We start from the raw sequence: 21,386 nt of genomic DNA, 5'->3' as shown, positions 1-21,386 counted from the left end.
CAAAACAGATAAAAATCCTTGTGCTCACCAACAGCGTTGGGACAGCTATTCACAGGAATTGGAGAACAGTGTCTGACATTAAAATTTTAATTTTAAACATTGCTGAGATAACACTTGTCATGTATGAATAGATTCAACATTGACTCCCATGACAATTAGGATGCAGCTGTCGCAACTGGGGGTGTCTATGAATCTGTCTCACAGAAATTGACTGGATCATATGCCACCCACTGGTAGGCATAGGAGAAACCTTTTCATGTTTGAAAAGGGCAGGTTTTGCTACTTAAATACAACAAACACAAATAAAGGAAGCTGTTCCTATCAAGAAGCAACCTGAATGTCAGTCAATGGTAATGTGACTAACACACAATGCGATACTGATGGTGATAACAAAGTTAGACCAAGAAATATTATATGAAGTTTACTATCAATCAATATCAGTTTCACCTATTGTCCTACTGACCAAACAGCTGAGTGAGAGGTTAGTATGGAGCATGTGTTCTTATGCACTGGTTGTGACAACACAGTGGAAATGTAACATGATATAGAGCTTTTACCAGCTGCTGGATTAAAAACAATAAACCTGTACAGTAAATTGCTATATATTACTGTGTATTACTAAAAACGTTTTCCTTAGGGTTAAACTCGATAGTTAGGCGATAAGAATAAGAAATATTAACAATTTAAGTACCAGAGCTTTTTTTCTTTGTGTGTGAGGAATACTAGTGACTTTTACCCAGAGATGACCAAATAATACCGGTCTCTTTTTAGGCTCTTGAGCATTATTTCTGCCTGTAACTCCCTTATTTTTTGGTAAAAACTTATGATTTTTGAAAATTATACATAAATAAGTTCTGTAACAGTAAAAATACCTTTTTTGATAGAGATGTAAAAAGTAAAGTAATCCTACCTAAAATTAAGTTTCTACTTCTTTGAGTAGGAAGAACATTATTTACCAAACTTTCAAATGAAAAATGTTTTATTTCACTAAGCACTACAGTTAAACTGTACACAATCATAATATCTTTTTGCTTTACATTAAACATACTATTTTTATAATTCAAAAAAGTGTACATTTTATTTTCTTAACATTTTTAACTGATAACTTGTAGTGTGTATTTTAAATCACAACCCAACCTAATTTATATTTCAAAGATATGACATTTGTTAGGAATGAATTAGTACATAAAAAAATGAGTATAACTCTTTTACAGATGAAATTGTAGAAGTTTCTGCCATATTTTCATTATTTAAATTTATTAATGAGAAAAATGTGTATTATTGAAGAAAACCTGCAAAACACACCATATAATAATCACAAATTAGTTCAAAAATGTATACTGAATACTATTTAAAATATAGTTATATACCATGAATACTAATTAAAAATACAGATTTAATTGTGTCACTAATTGGAAACTTTGTAATTGTAATATCTTTTTTACAGTACAGAAATAAAAACCTTTCGAAGAGTTGTAATTTCAAAGGAGTTTTGAGAAACAAAGTATCATGATTCAGTCAGTGCCAATATGTACGACACAAATACATGAAGAATGAATAATAAACCTTGAATGAATGTTTCAAAAAATTAAATTAAAAGCTCATTACTTTTTTAATTTGGACTCTATTAACACTATAATTTTAATGTTGGTTAGTCAACAGTTATTGGTAAAGGAAAATTAAGAATAGCAAACCAACCCACTTCACAGTCACTACCGAGTTAGGGACATTGTGTATTTTTAACTATGGTAAAAAAATGTCCTGAACCTTGATATGTCCCGAACTCTGTAACAAATTTTGGACCATCTCTAATGAGGAACCGAGATGTTAACTTCAACCAAAGGCAGTAAAACATACACACACACACACACACACACACACACACACACACACACACACACACACACACACACACACACAAGACCCAGAGATGAGGATGCAAAGAAACTTACTGGAGGCGCGAAAGGCAGCTGCTGAGGGTTGTAGCGCTGGGAGGGAAAGGCAGGAGCATCAAAGGGTGGCTCTATATCCGAGTGGCGGTTGCGCCAGTTTGTTGAAAAGTTCAAGATGTCTAGAGCATCCTCTAATATCATGTTGGAACTGCGGAGGGCAGTCTCTATGTCTTCCTTCTGCAATCAGGTAGAACCAGTTTGAGTCCAAAATTGTTTGTTAGCAAAATATTATAAGTGATTATCATAATAAATTGATTTATAATATGATTATCAATCCTACACAACATTCAGTGTCTTACCTTGAAGCCCATATCTGATAGAATGCGGAACGGCTTGCTCGCCCACACCATGTCTTTTGTCAAAGGTTTTTGAGGCTGCAATAATAATATATGATTAAGCATTTTAGTATCTAAGTGAAAAAACAAAAAAACATTTACAGAGAATAAAATTAACTTTTCTTAGACAAAAAAAGTTAAACAAATGCTTCAATGTGCACTAACATCTTAATTTATAATCTTAGAAATATTCCATCTGTATAGCACTACAAGGCAACCTAGAAAGGTTGACCACTAACACCTCTTTTCAATGTCCTAGTTTTCCCGGTCAAAAATTCCTGATACTCTAGTCCATTTTCAAACCAAATAAATTGAAATATTGTATTTAACCTTTGCGCCAAGTGCATTAGTCACCAGCTGTACTTGCAGGAAATGCCACAAAACTGTGGTGGTCTCGCAGTAAATTTTGTTGCATGTGGTATGCAAGAAATTCAGTGACAATTCATTGATAGCATCTATTTTAAGCTCTTTAGTTTTGTCTTTCAATGTGTCTACAAACACTGTGTACACCTAATAGCTTTCCATTCTATGATATTTGAAAAACACATGAATAAAATTTCAGAAAAATAAAGAAAAAAAAAAAAAAAAAACAATTTCCAACACAGCGCTACAATGGAGCAGACTGCAGTCAAGCAATGCGAGTCAAGAGCTCTGCGGTGTACAAATTTTCGGTACAAAACCACTATTTTGCTGGTATACAAGGTCGTTTCAGTACTTTGTTCAACCTTATGGGAAAAACAAGCCTTAGAATACCACGCTACTTCAAAGAAATTAGGGGATATTTAGAGAAATTAATATATTTTAAAATTACAAGACATATACTCTGCTTTTAAATAATAGAAATGGTACCATATAAAATAAGCTTCCAGAGTTGTATACCATTAACAGAAAAATGAATGAATGTACTGAATATTTATCTATTTATGTACAACTATGACGATAACAAAAATTAGCAATGACGTGTTTGCTGCCAAGCAGCTAACATCCCTATATAGAAGCAGCAGATATGCTGGTTTTTACAAATATAAACATAGAAAATGCGAATTTCAATTAAAATATTATTTATAAATCATGCAATTTTGTTACTATTTTTTGTATTTATCTAAATAGTTTTTATACACCAAGAACCACAAAAATACATTTTAGCAATCGTTAGCGTACTGCTGATCATCTGTCTTACACAAATAGATTTATTTGGATAAGATTCAGCTACCACACATCACTATATTTATTCAAGCGTATCTTAAATATTTTTTTCATTTTATCGTATAAGCGAATTTTTTCCAGCTGGCACGAAAAGAATTTTTGTTCCCAAAGGTCCATCTGATTTGACACCAACAAATTTTCGTCACCGAAGTAGATATGTAGTTATTTAAAAATTTAGGTATTTAAGGTCATATAAATTATTTTAATTTTATATATTCTAGCAGAGCATTAAATATAGTACAGATTTATTGTTCTTACTTAGATTTTTATCTTCCATGTTCACTTTAACCCCTTCAGGGCCAGGAGCAATGTGAGATGTAAAATTTTTTCACATCACATATCCCCTTGTGACTTGTCAAAAGTGCCAGGCTAAAACTGACGATTTTGCAGTTTCTTAGATTAAAATTTATAAGTTTTCATAAAAATTAGAGAATGACCTAAAAGTTGCAACAAATAGATATATAGATGTAGTTTTAAGTAATTTAAAATTTAAAAAAAAGTTTTAATAGATTACATAAAAATTTTATTTTGTTATTATTTTTTTGGAAATAACTAAAAAAGGAAAAATTTTACTGTGGGAAGCTACTTTATTATACTATACATTTAGAAAGGAACAACCATACAAAATTTTGTGTTGTTTCTCTCATAAATAAATTTTTTATGACACATTTTGTATAAATATGCATAATTGTACTTCGCATCATTTTATAAGTGTTACAGCAACTGACTCTTACATTGCAAGAAACTTAAAATAAATATTCACATTATGGATGTACCCGGTAAACAGATGATTGTAGGATCCATAAATGGTTTCAATACAGTTAAAAAACACTATTTACCAAGAAATATTTACACAATTTTATTTGAAATTTATTTACACTTTTTCTATTTACAAATGTGCTATTTACAATTTCATTCCCGTGAAATCGCAAATTGTCAGTCATTGTAACTACTGCACACAATAGCTAAGCACTTAATAACTAAAACTACTAATATTTACAATCACAAAATAAAATAATGAAGAAGAATCCAGCATACAATAATACAATTACACTAAAGCATAAAGAATTAACAACGAAAGATCGAGCCAGCTGATAATGTCACGTGACAATTACAAAATAAAAATGCATAGACCTCCAAAATAAAAATGATATTTATATTAATTATCTACAATTATACTAGGGAATAAAAAACATAAAAACTTTAATCATTTGACACCGTATTTATTTCAGAAAACTACAAATATCAAGGAGACAATATATTGCCGTCTGGCGCTTTTCACGTATGTCACCAACGGCAATATTTTGCTGCCTGGCACTTTTCAGACACGATCTATGGCGGCAATATATTGCCTCCTGGCCCGGAAAGGGTTAAGACCATTGTTCTGTTCTCTATGGACAGCTGACGTGAACATAATACATGTCAGCTATGTTGTTATTGGGAAACTGTAAACAAGTGCCAGGTTTTGTGTTTGGAGGTACGAATCCAATAGTATTTGTGTAAAAATGTATTTTATAGTGTTTGTGTTGTTATTATTGTGATTTAGCTTTCTTAGGCTAATAGTTTTTTGAAGACGTGAAGAGTCCTTTTAACCAAGATAAAGTCAAATACACTAGTGGAGGCAATCTTAGATCAACCGGTGTCATATAGGGCTCACAATCTTCTTGAATCACATCTTCACAGACCACGTCACGTAAAATTCAATGTTTCAAGCTTAATCAAGTCCTGATTTAAGGTGCTGTCAAATTATTTCTTGATATCTTAAGTTCTTAGAGACAGAAAATTTGTTTTTGAGATTTGAGAACTTTTGTATGAAAACACATAGATAGATAACTTAATTGGCATATTATCATAAGTTTGTAAATATTAATTTACTGGCAGTGGGTATTTTCTATATTTGTAACTGTATAAGGGGAAAACCGTTACAGGCAGAAAATATTAAATACATGTTTTTTTTAATAATAAAAAGGCCAGATTTTATCAGAGAAACCCGAAATAATTGTTATAAGATGGAAAAAATTATTTGTAGGAGACATCATAGTGCGGTTTCACTGTAATAACATTGAACATAAAATGGATCCTTCAATGACTCCATTATTGACATTTCTGTGCTATCAATTACTTAAAACTCTCACCTGTTTGGGTGGGTGATCCCAAGTGGTGGGGTTCATTGGATTGACGTCACCATCCCAACCCATTTTGTACTTGGGTCCTCCTCCCAACAGTGTAGGATCGTTCCATGAGGCTACGCCTACCTTGTCATCAGGCCAAGGCCCTCCTGCTCCCACTTCATGTGGTCCCTCCCAGGAACCATTTCTATAAAAAAAGCCAACTTTAGGTACCTTTTTATCGGAACAAATTGACAATCAGTTAGATTAAATCAATTGAATAAAATAGTTGTCAGAAAAAAAAAACAACATAAAATGTAATGAAGTTAATTCATCTTGAGTTCATTAATGAGAATTTTTTAAATTTAAGAACATACTTATAAGTTGGTGGATTGGAATAGAGATCTTGAAAAAATGTTTTAAATAAATATAATAAAAATATATTTATTATAAAAAAAGTACAATTACCTCACAATTGGTCAGAAGCACAAATGATCATGTTAACAGCACAATGCTCTAGATCAAGTAAAACACAGAACATAAAGCAAAATGATTTGTTATCAGATGACGCGCATGTGCTATTTAATCATCATTCCAACATGTAAGGTTCAATCAGCAAAATCACATACTAATATCTTGTAAAAACATCAGCAATAAAAAAAAATCTTAAGAAAATTTGAAACGTAACAGAATAACACACTTTTACAGCCCCCTTTAAGGTTTTGTAACTTTGGCAGTACCGCTCAGAGTCTATTGTTAAACCATGCTCGAGAAAATCAATAGTACCACACAAGTCTATTGTTGCACCATGCTCAAGAAAATCAATTAGAAGAACACGTTGCCTGTCCTAGAACACTTTAGCCATGATCTTATGGCTCAAATATTATGTCTCAAAATTCATATTTTACACCCATGTTCCATCTCCTGTTACGATTTGATCCAGTAGTGTTCATCACTATGATTGAGGTAGGCCACCAAAGCTGCCTCCATTCATTGTTCTTTATGGTGAGCTGTAAGCATTTTTGGCACCTATCTTATACAAAATTTGTGGTAGCCTAGCTTCTGTGAAACTATTTTAACAATAAAGTCTGTGAAACTTGTGGGAAACAGAGAAAGCTCAGTTATTGTGGAACGTCAGTTTTCACAAATCTTTTTGTCAAAACCGCCCTTGAAAACTGGCAGGATTTAATAGCAGCACACATTTCAAATTTGAAAAAAAGAGAGAAAAAAAAAGGGCAGCACAGAGATGTTCCTGTTTTTCCAGCGTTCCAGCATTAGGTGGAAACATACCTTACTTTCTGAATAGCCCTTCCTTGTACAAATAATAAATTGACTAATGATATCAAATTAATAAAATTAATGAAGAATCAATGTGTTTTATACTAGTAGTGGTTTTATAGACTTTTACTAACAAATAAATTTTTAAAATTTAACAAAAACTAAAACTAACTTTTTATATATATATATTTAAAAAAAACTGTTTTAACAGAGCAAACAATCTTGCAAAATTTAAATTTTCCGAATCAGTCTGAAAAGGAAATTTATAACTCTAACAAGTAGCATAAGTTATCGAATAAAAATACAAGATAGATATTAATTGCTTGGATATTGGTCAGAAGCACAAGAATGATCATATTGACAGTACAATACTCCAAATCCAGTAAAACACAGAACAGGGAGATCATTGATTTGTCATCAGATGACGCGCATGTGCTGTTTATTCATCATACCAACAGGTGTACTTGGAGATCGGCAAGGCAACTTGTACACTTCATATCAAGACAGAGCAAATATAATAATTATGACATTATGTACTTGATCTAAAAAATAAGACATTTCGAGAGGATTTCAATATTTTTTGGACTAATTATAGTTTTTTTTTAATGAATTCTCAACTAATTTCAATTGCACACAAACTTTTGTATAACTTTATACCATATAATAACAAATTTTTGTCTTCGGTCAGGAACAAATTTACTAATGAGCTACACATAGAGAGCTGCTGCACAGATCACCTGATCTTCCCTCTTGTCATATGTATCAGAGATCTCGCTATGTTTTGAATGGGCAAAGGTCTGGACCCCTCTTGGTTTATATTATAGCAGATAGCTTTCTGAGCAACCCTAGGGCCTCCTCTCTCTTGTGCTGCGATTTGTCATGTATAGTTTGCCCGATCTCTTTATTGAGGTATATGGCTTTGTTTTTCTTGCTCCTGCTACGATTCACAATTACCTAAACTTATCATTTTGCAAAATTTCTTTTTATTGTATTTACTCAGTTGATGAGAGACTATTTTACTTGTGTGGTGATAAGAGGGCATCCTAATTTCACCCCCTTCCTTTATATACTGTGAGCCGGCTGCCCTATCTTACTGGTGTAGTGACAGTTACTTAAGACCATGTAAATCAAAACCAATCTGAGGCAGTTCTATAGACCAAACAAGTAATGTGATATGTGACCTCATTACCGTAAGTCACAGAGTATTCATCTTTTATTGATTCCTCACAAATTCCATTTCATAATCATGAAACCCAATACAGCCTTCTTGGTTTAATAGTTGCAAGTGTTAATTACCATTTACTTGCTCATTACAAGCCACTTTTCACTATCTTATTTTATTACTCTATCGTTAGTACGATCATCGCTCCATCTGAATTAGAGGTAATTTATTAATTACCTTGATAAAAATCGTTTGGTTTTCAACTAACTAAATTCGTTTGTATAACAATCAACTGTTTTGATAAGATGACAACAGAAACAGTAAACTTTTCTTTACATGCAAAATTTTAAATTAGATCACAGTTGTTTGGATAATATGACAACAGAGATAGTAAACTTTTCTTTACATGCAAAATTTTAAATTATGTAAAAGTCCAATTTTCACAATGTTTGACAGGACCAATTGCAGCGATTAGGCTAGCGGAAATATTGCTCGTGTTAACCAGGCTTATATAGTCTTGATAGTTGCGCCAAAGACGCATGGGACTTATTTATTCATAAGTTGTAAAGATTCTCATGATTTCTACATTAAATTCATGGCTTAATAAAGATTTCTTTAACGTGGACAAAATTCATGGCTTACTCATGGTTTTTATGGTCGGTTGAGGACCTTGTTGAATTAAAACTGCATTTAAAACAGAAATTTGAGGTAATATGGCTGACTGAAAAAGGAATTTACAATTATAAAACTACCATTTCTTTATGACAAAATACATGTAAAGTATTAAATGCTTGATATTGGTCAGAAGCACAAGAAATTATCATGTTGACAGTCAAACACTTCAAGTCCAGTAAAACACAGAACAGGAAGCTGATTGACTTGTCATCAGATGACGCGCATGTGCTGTTTATTCATCATACCAATATAGATCGGGAAAAACAGCGAGATAATATATATATATAATATCAAAATGTACAAAAAATTTGAAAGCTTGTACCTTTGTTAACAATATTTTGAAAAAATGCTGAGTGAAAGAACAGTGACATTTTTAACTGTTGGAATACAGTCTTCTGAGCAAAATATAGATTTATGAACGCAACAAAAAGTTGAAGGTAGCCTCTTTCCTCATAGACTCATCAGATTACTTGAAATGAACCCAAAATTCTGTACCAAAAACAAGTGATAAATTCAAGCTTCATTTGATTATTAATTATGCTAAAAAAAGTAAGCCAACTGTTATATTCTGAGCCCAATACAGTAAAGTCATGGCAAACATTTACAGATTCCAATAACTTACATATTGAAAGCGATGGTCCCTGAAGGATCATGGATCCCCTCTTCCCGCCACCAATGGTTGTGTTTCCATTTATCAATATTATTAATTCTAATAAAACCCAGTTAAAAGCTAAATTTTTAAAATATGTAGGGCTATATAAAATCCAGTATTCTATTAGTTTAACACCTAATAGTTATGCTGTATTTAAAGTAAGTTTTTACTTCTTCGTGGAGAACATATTTCATAGAATAATTTTAATACAATAAATATTTAAAGTAGTTTTTGTATGCTATGGACTCCGGTTAGACAGGTACTAGGGTTGCATGTGTTTGTTTCTTTGTTTGTGTGTGTGTGCGCACGCGCGTATACGCAACTGTGCAGTGTCAGTTCTCTGGAAGTATGTGTGTATAGTAAGTTAATATTCACATGCACTCAAATCATAACTATTTGTCCAATGACAGGAGTATACTTTACTTATTTAAGTCAAGAAATGTTTACTGAAAAACTGCAGCTTGTCTGAAAGTCAGTTATGTTTGTCCAAAGACTGCTGTTCAAGGAACAAAAAACTGAGTTAACTTCTTGAAATTATTGCAAAATCTGAATGGAAATTACAATAGCGTTATTGTTGGGATGACTATGTTTTGTGTACTATTTGGTAATTAAAGTCCTATCATACAATGGATGGCAAGATTTTTAAATATTAGACAAATGTTTGTCACATCTAATGTCGAGGCTATGTTTATGTCCTTTTTTTATTACTGGAAGGGAGTTTAAAATTTCTTTAAAAACAATTCCAACCTTGAAAATAGACAAAGAAAGACTTGGGCTGTGGTTAATATGCACAATGACAATATGCTTATCCATTCTACATTGGTTATTCACTACTATTGCACAAAAACAGCCATTATAATAGCCCTTGTACTGATCAGATCTGGGAACTGTGGATTTTCTTGATTCCAAAACTGTTGTGACCCTTAAAAGGGAGATTTAACTCAAATGACAAAATTTTGAAGACAAACATATAATTACGTAGAAGAGTTTACAAGCTCTTTCCTACAATAGAAATTATAGAGTGGAGAATGTACTTTTCTAAACCTTTTGATTCCTTTAGTACAGCATGCATGGTCACCACTCTATGGCAGAACCTTTTTTGACCAATGCCATTCTAGAGTAAGTAAAAAAAAACTCAATATTTAAACTAAATTTGTTACAGGTTCATTTTCTAAAGTTTTTTTTCTGTGTAAACCATATTTTCCACATCCTTTATTTTGAAAACTTGATTTTACTTACAGTTGTATTTTCAATATTAATGTTTGTACATTGAGAACTCCTCCTGCATCTACGAATAATTTAAGATGTTTAGGGTTAAATAAAGTTCACTAAAGGTGTTTACCCCGTAAATTGTTTAATTATATTAACCCTTCATTCCAAACTTTTGAAAAATGTTTAACTAAATATTTTATAACAAAATAATTTTTTTGTATGAAAGAAAACCACAAATGTGTGAGGTGCAAATACAGAAATGGAATGCATATACAAAGTTTTACCCTCTTCACTCCCAATATATGTTTTGAAGTCTATGTATTAAAATTATTAATAATTTGAAATAAATCGTAGTTAAAGTATATAACACTGTATATAGGACAACAAAAATATCAAAATAATATTAAGCTTGCATTGTTCATTTTCTAGGTCATGTTCATGTATTTGCTAGATATGCGTGTGGGCATCTCCTTCTTGGCAATAAAAAAATGACATGATCACTGCTGTTCTATCTCTCATTTTGTTTAGTTGTTTAAAATATATGTCTTCTACTAGAATAATTATGTGTATGTTCATCATCCCCAATTTTTAGTTTACAAAATTGCTAGACTGAATTATCTTCAAATCATTTATAATTATGTAAATTTTATATATTGAAAATTTTTAATCCCAACTTGTACATTTTTAAACTTAAAAAAAAATAATGTATATTTTCAGTGTTTGTTTAAGTTTGACAATTAAAATTTTAGTATATAAAAACACAAAACTGAATTATTTTTAAAACAAAATCATTTATGTTTTGTTTATGTGAGTTCTATATTTGTTAGAGATGTAGCCTCGAAAAGTGTTTTATAATAATAACATAATATGAATAAACTTTTAACACTTTTAAACTTTTATTTTCTTATACGATGTACATTTCGGAATCATTGATTCCGAAATGTACATCGTATAAGAAAATAAAAGTTTATTCATATTATGTTATTATCTATATTTGTATTTACAAATGAAATTATTTTGCAATACTTCATAAAAACATCCAGTAAAATAAAGTTTTCTCTATGATCCATTTTTTATAGCTCAAAAATGTGTTGTGTTAACTATAATTATTGTGGAATAAATAGTAAGTTGAATCTTTAACACCCTCCTCGAAATGAAACTAAACACTCCAAACATAAATGAAAAAAGAATTTATGTGATTTGTTATGTAATGAGCTGCAAAATGTTTAAAACTGGGCTTATGTTTTTTGGACATGCCACTGGTGAAAGGCATGGCAGCTTTGAAAGAGGATTTGAGCCAATCAACCGGCAGTGAATAGTTAGTACGTTTTCTATATAAAATATTTGTATGTTATATCATAACACTTTTTTATTTGTCTAGGAATGGAATGAGTTTTTTTACAAATATTTTCACATCCACTCTACATTTTATAGATTGGCACTATAAGCATACTAGACTCACCTGACAGGATGGGGCCAGGAAGGGTTGTTAGCCTTCATGTCATTGGGTGCCATTCTGTTCTGTGGCATACCAGGCGGTATCCCTCGTCCCATGCCAGCTGGTGGCAGATCTTTCCAGTGGGAAACCTTGTTTTGACCGGCGGCAGCTGCAATTCAAACAAGTATTTATAGTATTACTGACAATAGTTACATTAAAAGTGCCTTGAGTTAACTGACTGTTGTTTATATGTTTTGTTGGCACTGCATTGGAAACTGCAGTCATCAACAAAAAAAAGATATGATAAAAACATGAGCTAACCTTGCATGGCGGCACGCTGTTGCTGCGAGCCCCAGAGACTAGTTCCGTCGTCATAATTTGGAATATTACGGCGCTGCTGCGGTGGGCTAGGTTCTTCCCAGCCGTTGGGTTTGTCCTTTGGTGGGGGACCACCAGGCCAGGGCTTAGCGGGGGGCAGGTGGTGAGGTGCTTGTTGGGGCCACATCTCGCTTGCACCACCATTGAGACGACCGCTGATTCCACGGGGGTCTCCACGCATCATCACATCACCACCAACCATACCTCTGCAAGACAATACAACTCTGTAAGCCACATCACAAAACTTCACTCCTGTGGTCTGAATTGCAGACCAGGGCCATTTTCCCACTGGCTCTGATTTTAATATGGTGATTCGCATCCATTCGTTCTCATGTCCTGCATTGCAGACCACATATCACTCATTATATTTGATTTTTATACATTTTTACAGCATACTTAGATGTTTCTAAGTTCCTTTTTCTTAATTTAACCTGTTGAATAAACAAAATTTTTCTTTTCAATACCCAAAATAATTTTTATATTTTTAGACAATGCAATTCTTTGTAAAAATGTTACGGTAAGATGCTTTTTGAACACAACAGCTAGAAAGATTGTTTTATACTAGCTCAATATCATAAATACCTGTGCTGGTCCATTACACTGCGCATGGGGTCTCGCTGGTCGACCATGGAAGATCGCATGTCAGCCCCCCGGGGCAGGTCTCGGGGGTCCATAGCCCCGCCAACAGCTCCTCTGGGGTCTCCCCAGTTGTTGCCAGCACCACCGCCACCTCCACCACCCCACTCTGTTTCCTTCTTAGGACCTCCTGCACCTGATACACAGTGCTTCAATGTTCAATACCATCAATTATATTTGAACAGGTTGTGTACACTAAATAATGTGGTTATTAAAATTATTTAATACATTATGTAATGTTTTGATCAAATTTGGATTTTATCTGAAATAATCCTTGGCAAAATTATAGCCAATGTATTATATTTCAATAATGTTAACTACATTATGTAATTCTTAACATTTACCATGTATATCTCATTATTGTTAAGAGTTAAATGAACTAATATTATGATGTTTTAAATTAAACCTGCATCAAAATATTTAAAGCAGTCTTTCAATATCGCTACCGTCCACCAGTTGTTTCCGATATGAAGTGGTTATGGTCATATACCCTCTGCTTGATTTACTACATATCTGTTTATGGTAACAGCTGATAGTGTTTGTGTACCCTAACAGATGTTAAGATGATCAGTAATTTTACATACTCTTAACCAATGAGAGGCAAATCCAGAAATTTCGAATCCCAAATCTGTATCTTAAAAAATCAAACCCCAGTTCTTACATTTTAAATCCTAATAGTCTAGGTATGATTCAAACAAAATCATCATTAATCCAATTTCTTCCATTTCTAAACCTTTGGAAACCAACATTGAGGCCGTCTAAAATCTCATTGAGGAAAATTGGCATATAACTCTGTTTCAAATTGTTGACAAATTCAATATCAGTTACGTGGGTGTCCAACAGATCATGACAGTAGACACGGGTTATCACAATGAGTCCACTATGTATGTTACGTGTCTTTTAGCAGAGGATCACAAGCGACATAGATCAAAGGTTTCACAGTAGCTCTTCAATCGATTCCAACATGATGATGCCTTTTTGAATCGCTTTGTTGCCTGTGATAAAACTTGTATTCACCATTACCCACTTATGTGAAAATATGCAGAAGCGGCCGCTCCACCACCCAGAATGATTCACGGGTCGGCAACTTGAAATCCCAGTAAAAACCGGTAAAAAACCAAAAAATCAAATAAAATGGCTAAACCATTTAACTTATGTACACAACTGTACTTTGGGAGGGTTTTGACTACATTTTATTTTTGAGTATGGAGTGAAGAAAGAATGGTGAGAGAACACTGCAGAAGTCAAAGACGCAGTTGTCTACTTCGAAAATAATGGCAACAATATTTTTGATTGAAAAGGTGCTTTTTATGTTGATTTTCTTCATAATCAATGCACAATGTTATTTTGAAATACTAGATTATTATTTCAAAGGAAAAGGAAAGAATTGGTAAATATTCTCCAAGACAACACCTGGCTCATAAGGCTAATGCCAAGAGGAAAAAATAGGTTGCATTAGGATGGGAAACACTGAAACATTCACTACATAGTCCCAGACTTATCATCTAGTGACTAGATCTTTAAACCCCCAAATAAACGCTTGGAAGCTAGCATTTGAGGAAAAAATAGTAGAGGCGTTTGTGCTCCAATAGCTAAGAAAATATACTAAGAGTTTATATGATGAAGAAATTAAAAAGCTCTCAGACTGATTGGGAAAATGTATTCCAAGGGTGATGTGATATATATATAAATAATTTATTCTCGAAGTTTAGTCAAATCAGTTACAATTAAGAAAAAGGTACTTTTTGTATTTTCCGGAGGCCATGCTCAGTCCCTATTTACTATTTCATATTACGTGATTAAATGTAGGTTTAGAAGTACCAAAGATCAAGTTAATGTTTATGCGCTCACATGATCTGAGTTTGAATTTGGAATGCTCATAACAAACACTGCACATTCTCCAATGGATTTCTGCAGCACTATTCCTTTCTGCTTGCAGAAAATGAATAACACTCCCCAATTCGCATTTGATAGGAGGATCAATAAAGGCCTCCATGTTTATGCTACTGCAGCTGAGCACAAACTAGCTATTGAACGTGGCAGCGACAAATATTATAGAGGGGGAAGATGCGCGCTTGCTGAGCACAAACTAACTATTGAACGTGGCAGCGACAAATATTATAGAGGGGGAAGATGCGCGCTTGATTACCTGTCACGTTTCTGACCGTCATCATGGTATGAGATCGGAGGTTGAAAAAAGGCTTGTATTTTAAGAAAACGTTTTCTTTTTATTCCAAAAGCGCCACCATATCCCACACTGATTGGAAATGATTCTGGCCAGTGTGGGCTTTGCACTTCTGGTAAAAATGTTGCACACGCAGCGATGAGTCAACTGGTTCATTCGGCTATTGTATTTCGTCAGCTGCATGGTGTTCTGTCTGGTTTATTGTTTGAGTTTGTTGTAATGATGGTTGTGTATATATCACAATAATGGTAAGTTTTTTGTGCGTGTTTACGTAATGGATCGTAATTTCCGCGATCGTTCAAGTGACATTCGAGAACTAGTTGTACATGAAATAAGCAACGATGAGGATTCCGATTTAGACATTCAATCAAAACATAATTAAAAAAATATATAATAAAAAATAAAACAATAGAAAATTAATATAAACTAATAGTTACAAGATTGTACAAATCCAAGTAAGCTTTGAAGTTTTTACTTTTGTTGGTAAGTAGCACTTTCGAATGTCAGTGTATGATTTTTGTATAGTTTAGCACATGTAAAATAAATACCTTATAAACTATGTGTTGTTTTATTTTTAATCAGAATTAAATGCTCTTCCTTTTTTATATTTTGGATTTTGCATATCACTAACAACAACAATTTTACAAATCAAAAACTTTGAACTAACTTTTCTTTTTTTCTAAAATTGTTTTTTTTTCATGAAGAGGTAGAGTAAGGGTATATTTTTGTTTTAATTATATTATGTGAAAAATGTTCCTTGAACAATGCTGAATAAAGAAATATATAATATGACATAGGTACTTTATAGTAAACATGTAATAATAAAATAAATATAAGGCAATGTATGAAGTACTAAAAACACTCTGCCACTGAGAGAAATATGACCGCCAGTTCCAGGGCTAGTAAGACCTTACAAATTTAAGAATTAAGTTTTCACAAACCCTCATTAATGTAAACAAACTGTCAGACAGTACTAGTGGCAGTGTACAACTGAGCTATCAGGTGTGATGACAAAGAAAAGAAACAATAAAAATCTACACTCATAAAATCAAAATAACTTGGTTAATTGTAGCATCTAAAACTTAGTTAGGAAAATCCCAATGATATCCTAGTGAAAATAGTTTACTAGGAATGAACAGTTCAATGCTAAATGCAAACCATGTAACCAGCACGTGACTTCAAGCAGCGCATAAACACGTGTGTGACGCGGGATGTAGAGGGGGATTTAGAAGCACCATCTATAAAACTATTTTCATGCAGGCTGTTGCTCTAGTAGGTATAAAAGGGGTTCCATAATTTTTTGAAATTATTTATTGGTCCTTGGACACAACAAGTTAGCTTTTATTTTTCTAGTTGTAACTATAGATGTACAATTATTAAATTTCATTTAAATAATTTAATAATATTTAAATAATTATCACTTGAATAATATGTAAACCAAAGTAGGTTTTATTTATAAAGAGAACAAAAATAATGTCTACTTTACCTGTCCACATGGGCTGCTGAGGTTGGTTTGGTCCATTTGGCCACTGGCTCTGGGGATTCCACATATTGCTGGAGTCGCCAATGTCGTCATCAACACCCCACGTGCCACCGATATTGCTGGCTGGTGTATGACTGCCCCAGGGTGTTGACTTCTCCACACGAGGTGGCGGCTGCCCTCCATTACGCAGGTTAGTTTCCCAAAGTTCCGTTCCTGACAATCATATAGAAAATACAGATCTCAATAAGCCATTCAATTTATTAATAACATTCCGACAACAAGGACAATTTCACAAGTGGTATAAAAAGCTTGACATAACCTGAAGGAGCAGAACAGAAAGAGATGTGGAAATGGATTTTTCACCAATAACCATAACAGACCTCATGAATACTCAGTGACATGTAGTCTGGAATTCACAATTACACCTCCAGGGGAGAGAGAATTTCAGAGACTATAATAGTGAGCAAAATGGATTGTTAAAATAAATAATTTTTTATGTAAAACAATTACCTAATGATTCACAAATATAAGAAAACACTTTGCCATCCAGAAAATGGGTAGGAATGTTAAAATTTTTCATGGCTATTACTCATAACCTTTTCCCTCCAAATATGTTACTCTTAACACATTCAAAAGTTTAAGGTAGAGGATTAATTTGATAATGTCAACTTGTAGGTGTTTCAAATTTGTGAAATCTGTTGAATAACAAGATTTCACCTAAGCTACTGAACATTGACAAGAAAAAACTTACCATTGTTGATGTTGGGTTTCCAGACCGGAGGGAGTGGAGTGCCGTTGCTATCCTTCTGTCCTGGTTCTGGACTAGACGGAATGTCCCAGCCACTGTCTTGGTTAACATGCTGTAAATATCATTGTACCAATTATTCACCAATTAAAAACAACAGCTTTAATTACTCCAACAGGTGAATATTGTCATCATTTAAGAGTCAGTGAGCTTATGCCTAATGGGTCACCCACCTATAATATATGTAAAATATATGACATTACCTTTATAATATACCAACAAAACCTTTAAATAATAAGCTATAACTATAGGACTTTTCCAATTTAGTATTTCAAACAAGACTTATCATAAAAAAAACTTCTGACAGGGACCAAAGTTTAGACTAGTTCAAGGACTTTAAAATTAAAAACTATTTAAGACTTGTTTCAATAACAGTTTCACACAGAAATACTAAATTAAATTTCTGCAACAAACTGCCCTTGGTAATTTTTAAAAGAAAATCATTGCAGTGTTAATAACTAACTCATGCCAAACGCTTGAATTAATGTCCAGCTTTCACCAGTAACAGCTGTTCATGGTTACCAGTAACACATTTCTTGATTCAAATTACTACAGTTTTTTTCATAACATACTTTAGATCTATAAAATCTATTAATATCTTGTGAAGGGCTTTCTAAATTTGTCTTATTGGTTACTAACAAAATTGGGATTAAAAAAAGTTTTTGTTTTATATAAAAAATTTACTGAGTAACTCAGGACAAAAACTTGAAAAAAGTGTTTTCTGCCACATTTTGATGTAAAACATGGTGAATGATATTAATAATTTTCACCAGGGGTTAAAAAGTATACAAAAGTTCCAAATTCCTCATTAAAAAAACACAGAGTAGTTATATTTTTTATTTAATCACTAATAGAAAGCTTCCTTGATTTAAACAGTAGTTATATTTTTTATTTAATCACTAATAGAAAGCTTCCTTGATTTAAACTCCTTAAGAACAAAGTCTTTATCTTTAAAATGGGATACCTCCCATAAGTCTAAAAATAAGGCTGTAAATGTGTTTGAAGTTCAACTCTTTTCACCCGGGCGGACAATATATTCCACTTAAACTGCCACACATTTATATTGTGAAAGCTCATAAAAGCATCACAAGCTGCTTTACTTTTTTACGTTTTATGCAACAAATTATTTTATTACTTCTACTCAAGATATTGTTATATTTCTAGTACCAACATTTCCAGAATTAATTTCTACTCGAGATACTTAAATATTTCTAGTACCAACATTTTCTGAATTATGTTATCTAAATAAATAGGAATACTGCTTATTAAAGCTAGGTTATAATTTGCTGCTTTCTTCTTTTGTAGATATAAAATAAAATAATATAAAACAAATTTAAAGCCCTAAAAAAACTGTAAGACATTATAAGACCTTTAAACTGGGAACCTAAATACTTCAGTTTTAAATTTAATTACCTATAACATCAAAATTTCATTGCTCTAGGTAAATAAACAACAATTTTACAATAAAAACCATAAAATTTTTAAAACAAAAATAGACAAAGTTCAAAATCCTAAAATAAAATCAAATAAAAAAGCAAACAATTTTTATTTCAGAAAACTAAAAACACTCAAAAATGATACTACACAATTTTTAAAAGTGGCACCTTATGTAGACAACAACTTCAAGAACATATGATTTTAAAAATATCTAATCTCTGCACACAATCTCGCCTCATTTCAGGTTAGATGGTTGTGAGGCCTTACCTCATAATCATTGCTCCAGTAAAGAATCTACGTCACTTTCAAAAGATATTAATCAGAAAGTTATTACAAACTACGATATGTTCACCAGCGTATGTGAGGTGATCGTCATTGTAAGAAAACTATATGCAAGCATCTTATTCCAAGCCTTGTTGCTCTCTGTCAATTTTATAAGGATTGCTATTGGTGCAACTTTTGGAACCCGCTGTAGACTTGGAAACTTCCCACAGCAACTCAGGTGGTATTGTATAGTAATTTAGAGAATTCTAACATTCGCTATCAATTCTGTCCCATTGCCCTAGATACATTTTTATCCTTCATCCAATAGGCACGAAATACCGAAGCCAAACACTAAAATTATGTTTCCTGACATTTCTGAGAATTGTAACAATTATAAGTAAAGGACATCCCCACAATTTGTTTGGTCTGGCTTTTCTATATGGTTTTATATGTCAAACTTCCTAAGTAATTACCTGATCATATAATTGTGCAATACTTAAAAAATTATATATAACAACATAAAATGTTAAAATTATAATACTTGGGTGAGATGGGTTAACACTGAAAGTTCAATTACACTTACCGCACCCCAGCCATCCTGACTGAACAAGGCTTCCCGCATGTTGTTGAGCTGCTCCAGCTGCTGCTTGGTCGAGTTGGAGGTAGGGGTGGGAGGGTTGGTGGGAGCTGGTGGGGGCAATCCTTTACCTGCAGCCTGAGCCCAGGTACCCCCACCACTGCTGGCCCCGGCCTGCCCATTTGTCTGGGGCTGGCTGGTAGGAGGTTGGCTGGCTGGAGCGGTAGGGGCCTGAGATGTTGGTGGTGCCTGGCTTCCCCCTGTATTGTTAGTCGTTTTTAGCCCTGCATTTCCTGGAATTTATAAATAAGACCTATTGATAGTAAATGCTAAATTAGTGTCCTCTGAATTTGAATAGAAAAGAAACTAATATCCATTGTTTTCTTGCAACAAATATTACAATTGATATAACATTAAATTAAATTGTGAGTCATGACATTTCTGTGAAAAGAAGAGAATAGATTGAAAGAAAGTAAATCATAATTTAGTAAACAAACTGGAACGAACTATACTTTCAAATATTCTTTTAAAATATACTCATTTTAACCTTCCAAGTACAGGATTGAACTACCTATCTTAAGTTCTAGGCATTTTTCAGAATGTTTGCAACCATTTATAAAGTTTATTTTTACATACTCCAAACCTAATGGAAATAGTACATATAATGAATCATTATTTTCAGGAATGATTACAAAATAAAATAATAATCCTTATGGGATTACCTTTATATAGCATAATATTAATGAGTGTAAAATAAAATTAAAATTTTTATTTTTATTTTTTTTATTTTTTCACTTAGTATGTTAGATATTATTATTTCACCAAGGTCATGAAAATAAAAATCCAAGATATAGAAATTGTAGATAATTTAATAATGAACACAAAAAATATATACATCTTATGGATTCATATCTTTAAAAAATTCACTGAGAGTAAAACATGAAAAGTTGTCACATGTAAAAAATCACTAATATCTGACAAATTATATACTACATTGTAGTCTTATTTCACATCCATGTTTCAAAATGTTTTCAGTTACAAAAATATTTTATGTATAAAATCAACACATTGTCACTATTATTAGGACTTTGTCAAGATCAGTGCCACTATCAGAAGTATTACTATCACTTTCAATGTCTGATAGTTCATCCAGTTCTTTTAACACATTTCTTAATGCACTAGGTCTACTTTGTTCACTCCATTTTGCAATAAAACCCAACAAAAACCAACAATAAACAATGCACTGCGCAAGAACAGTACCTGGAGGGCTAAAAATATTTGGATAATGTAATTGGAATTATAGCAGAGACCAGTATAAGATTCTGATGAAATCCAACTTATAATCCAATTATTAATCTCCAAGAAATTTTTAATTTTGTAACACCCTAATTTAACTCATCATTTAAACTAAATAAATATGTACGATCTTAAAAAGTTTAATGTTTTTTAGACAACTGTTACCATAAATAACCCATTACATATAAACAATTAACAAATTACATTCAGCCAATTAAAATTCTGATTTCCTATAAAAGCGCAAGATTTCAGTTTCAAAATTATTGAGATTTTAAACCATTATTGTATTTATTCCATTTGGTTTCAC

The 21,386-nt window shown here is 32.6% G+C and overlaps 1 protein-coding gene and 1 non-coding gene across 7 annotated transcripts in view; both read right to left on the bottom strand.

Annotated features, from left to right (window-relative positions):
* The window catches only part of LOC124356185 (protein Gawky), a 139,901-nt gene that overhangs the window by 48,314 nt on the left and 70,201 nt on the right, over positions 1-21,386 (bottom strand). For 5 of the 6 annotated variants that reach the window (XM_046807362.1, XM_046807363.1, XM_046807364.1 and 2 more), the window contains exons 7-15: positions 19,790-20,076; positions 17,452-17,560; positions 16,704-16,913; positions 12,979-13,168; positions 12,340-12,602; positions 12,043-12,187; positions 5,629-5,809; positions 2,252-2,326; positions 1,953-2,129 (exon numbers count right to left, since the gene is read on the bottom strand). In XM_046807362.1, coding sequence (XP_046663318.1) covers positions 1,953-2,129; positions 2,252-2,326; positions 5,629-5,809; positions 12,043-12,187; positions 12,340-12,602; positions 12,979-13,168; positions 16,704-16,913; positions 17,452-17,560; positions 19,790-20,076 — 1,637 coding nt within the window. The remainder of the gene's footprint in view (positions 1-1,952; positions 2,130-2,251; positions 2,327-5,628; positions 5,810-12,042; positions 12,188-12,339; positions 12,603-12,978; positions 13,169-16,703; positions 16,914-17,451; positions 17,561-19,789; positions 20,077-21,386) is intronic. The other variant, XM_046807365.1, reaches the window with a different exon arrangement.
* Positions 7,210-7,334, bottom strand: LOC124356386. The gene has a single exon (XR_006921869.1). It is a non-coding gene; the product is annotated as a small nucleolar RNA SNORD10 (small nucleolar RNA).

This window comes from Homalodisca vitripennis, chromosome 2 (assembly GCF_021130785.1).
Source record: "Homalodisca vitripennis isolate AUS2020 chromosome 2, UT_GWSS_2.1, whole genome shotgun sequence".
In the NCBI taxonomy this organism is placed as follows: Eukaryota; Metazoa; Arthropoda; class Insecta; order Hemiptera; family Cicadellidae; genus Homalodisca; species Homalodisca vitripennis.
This window is presented reverse-complemented; position numbering and strand designations above follow the sequence as displayed.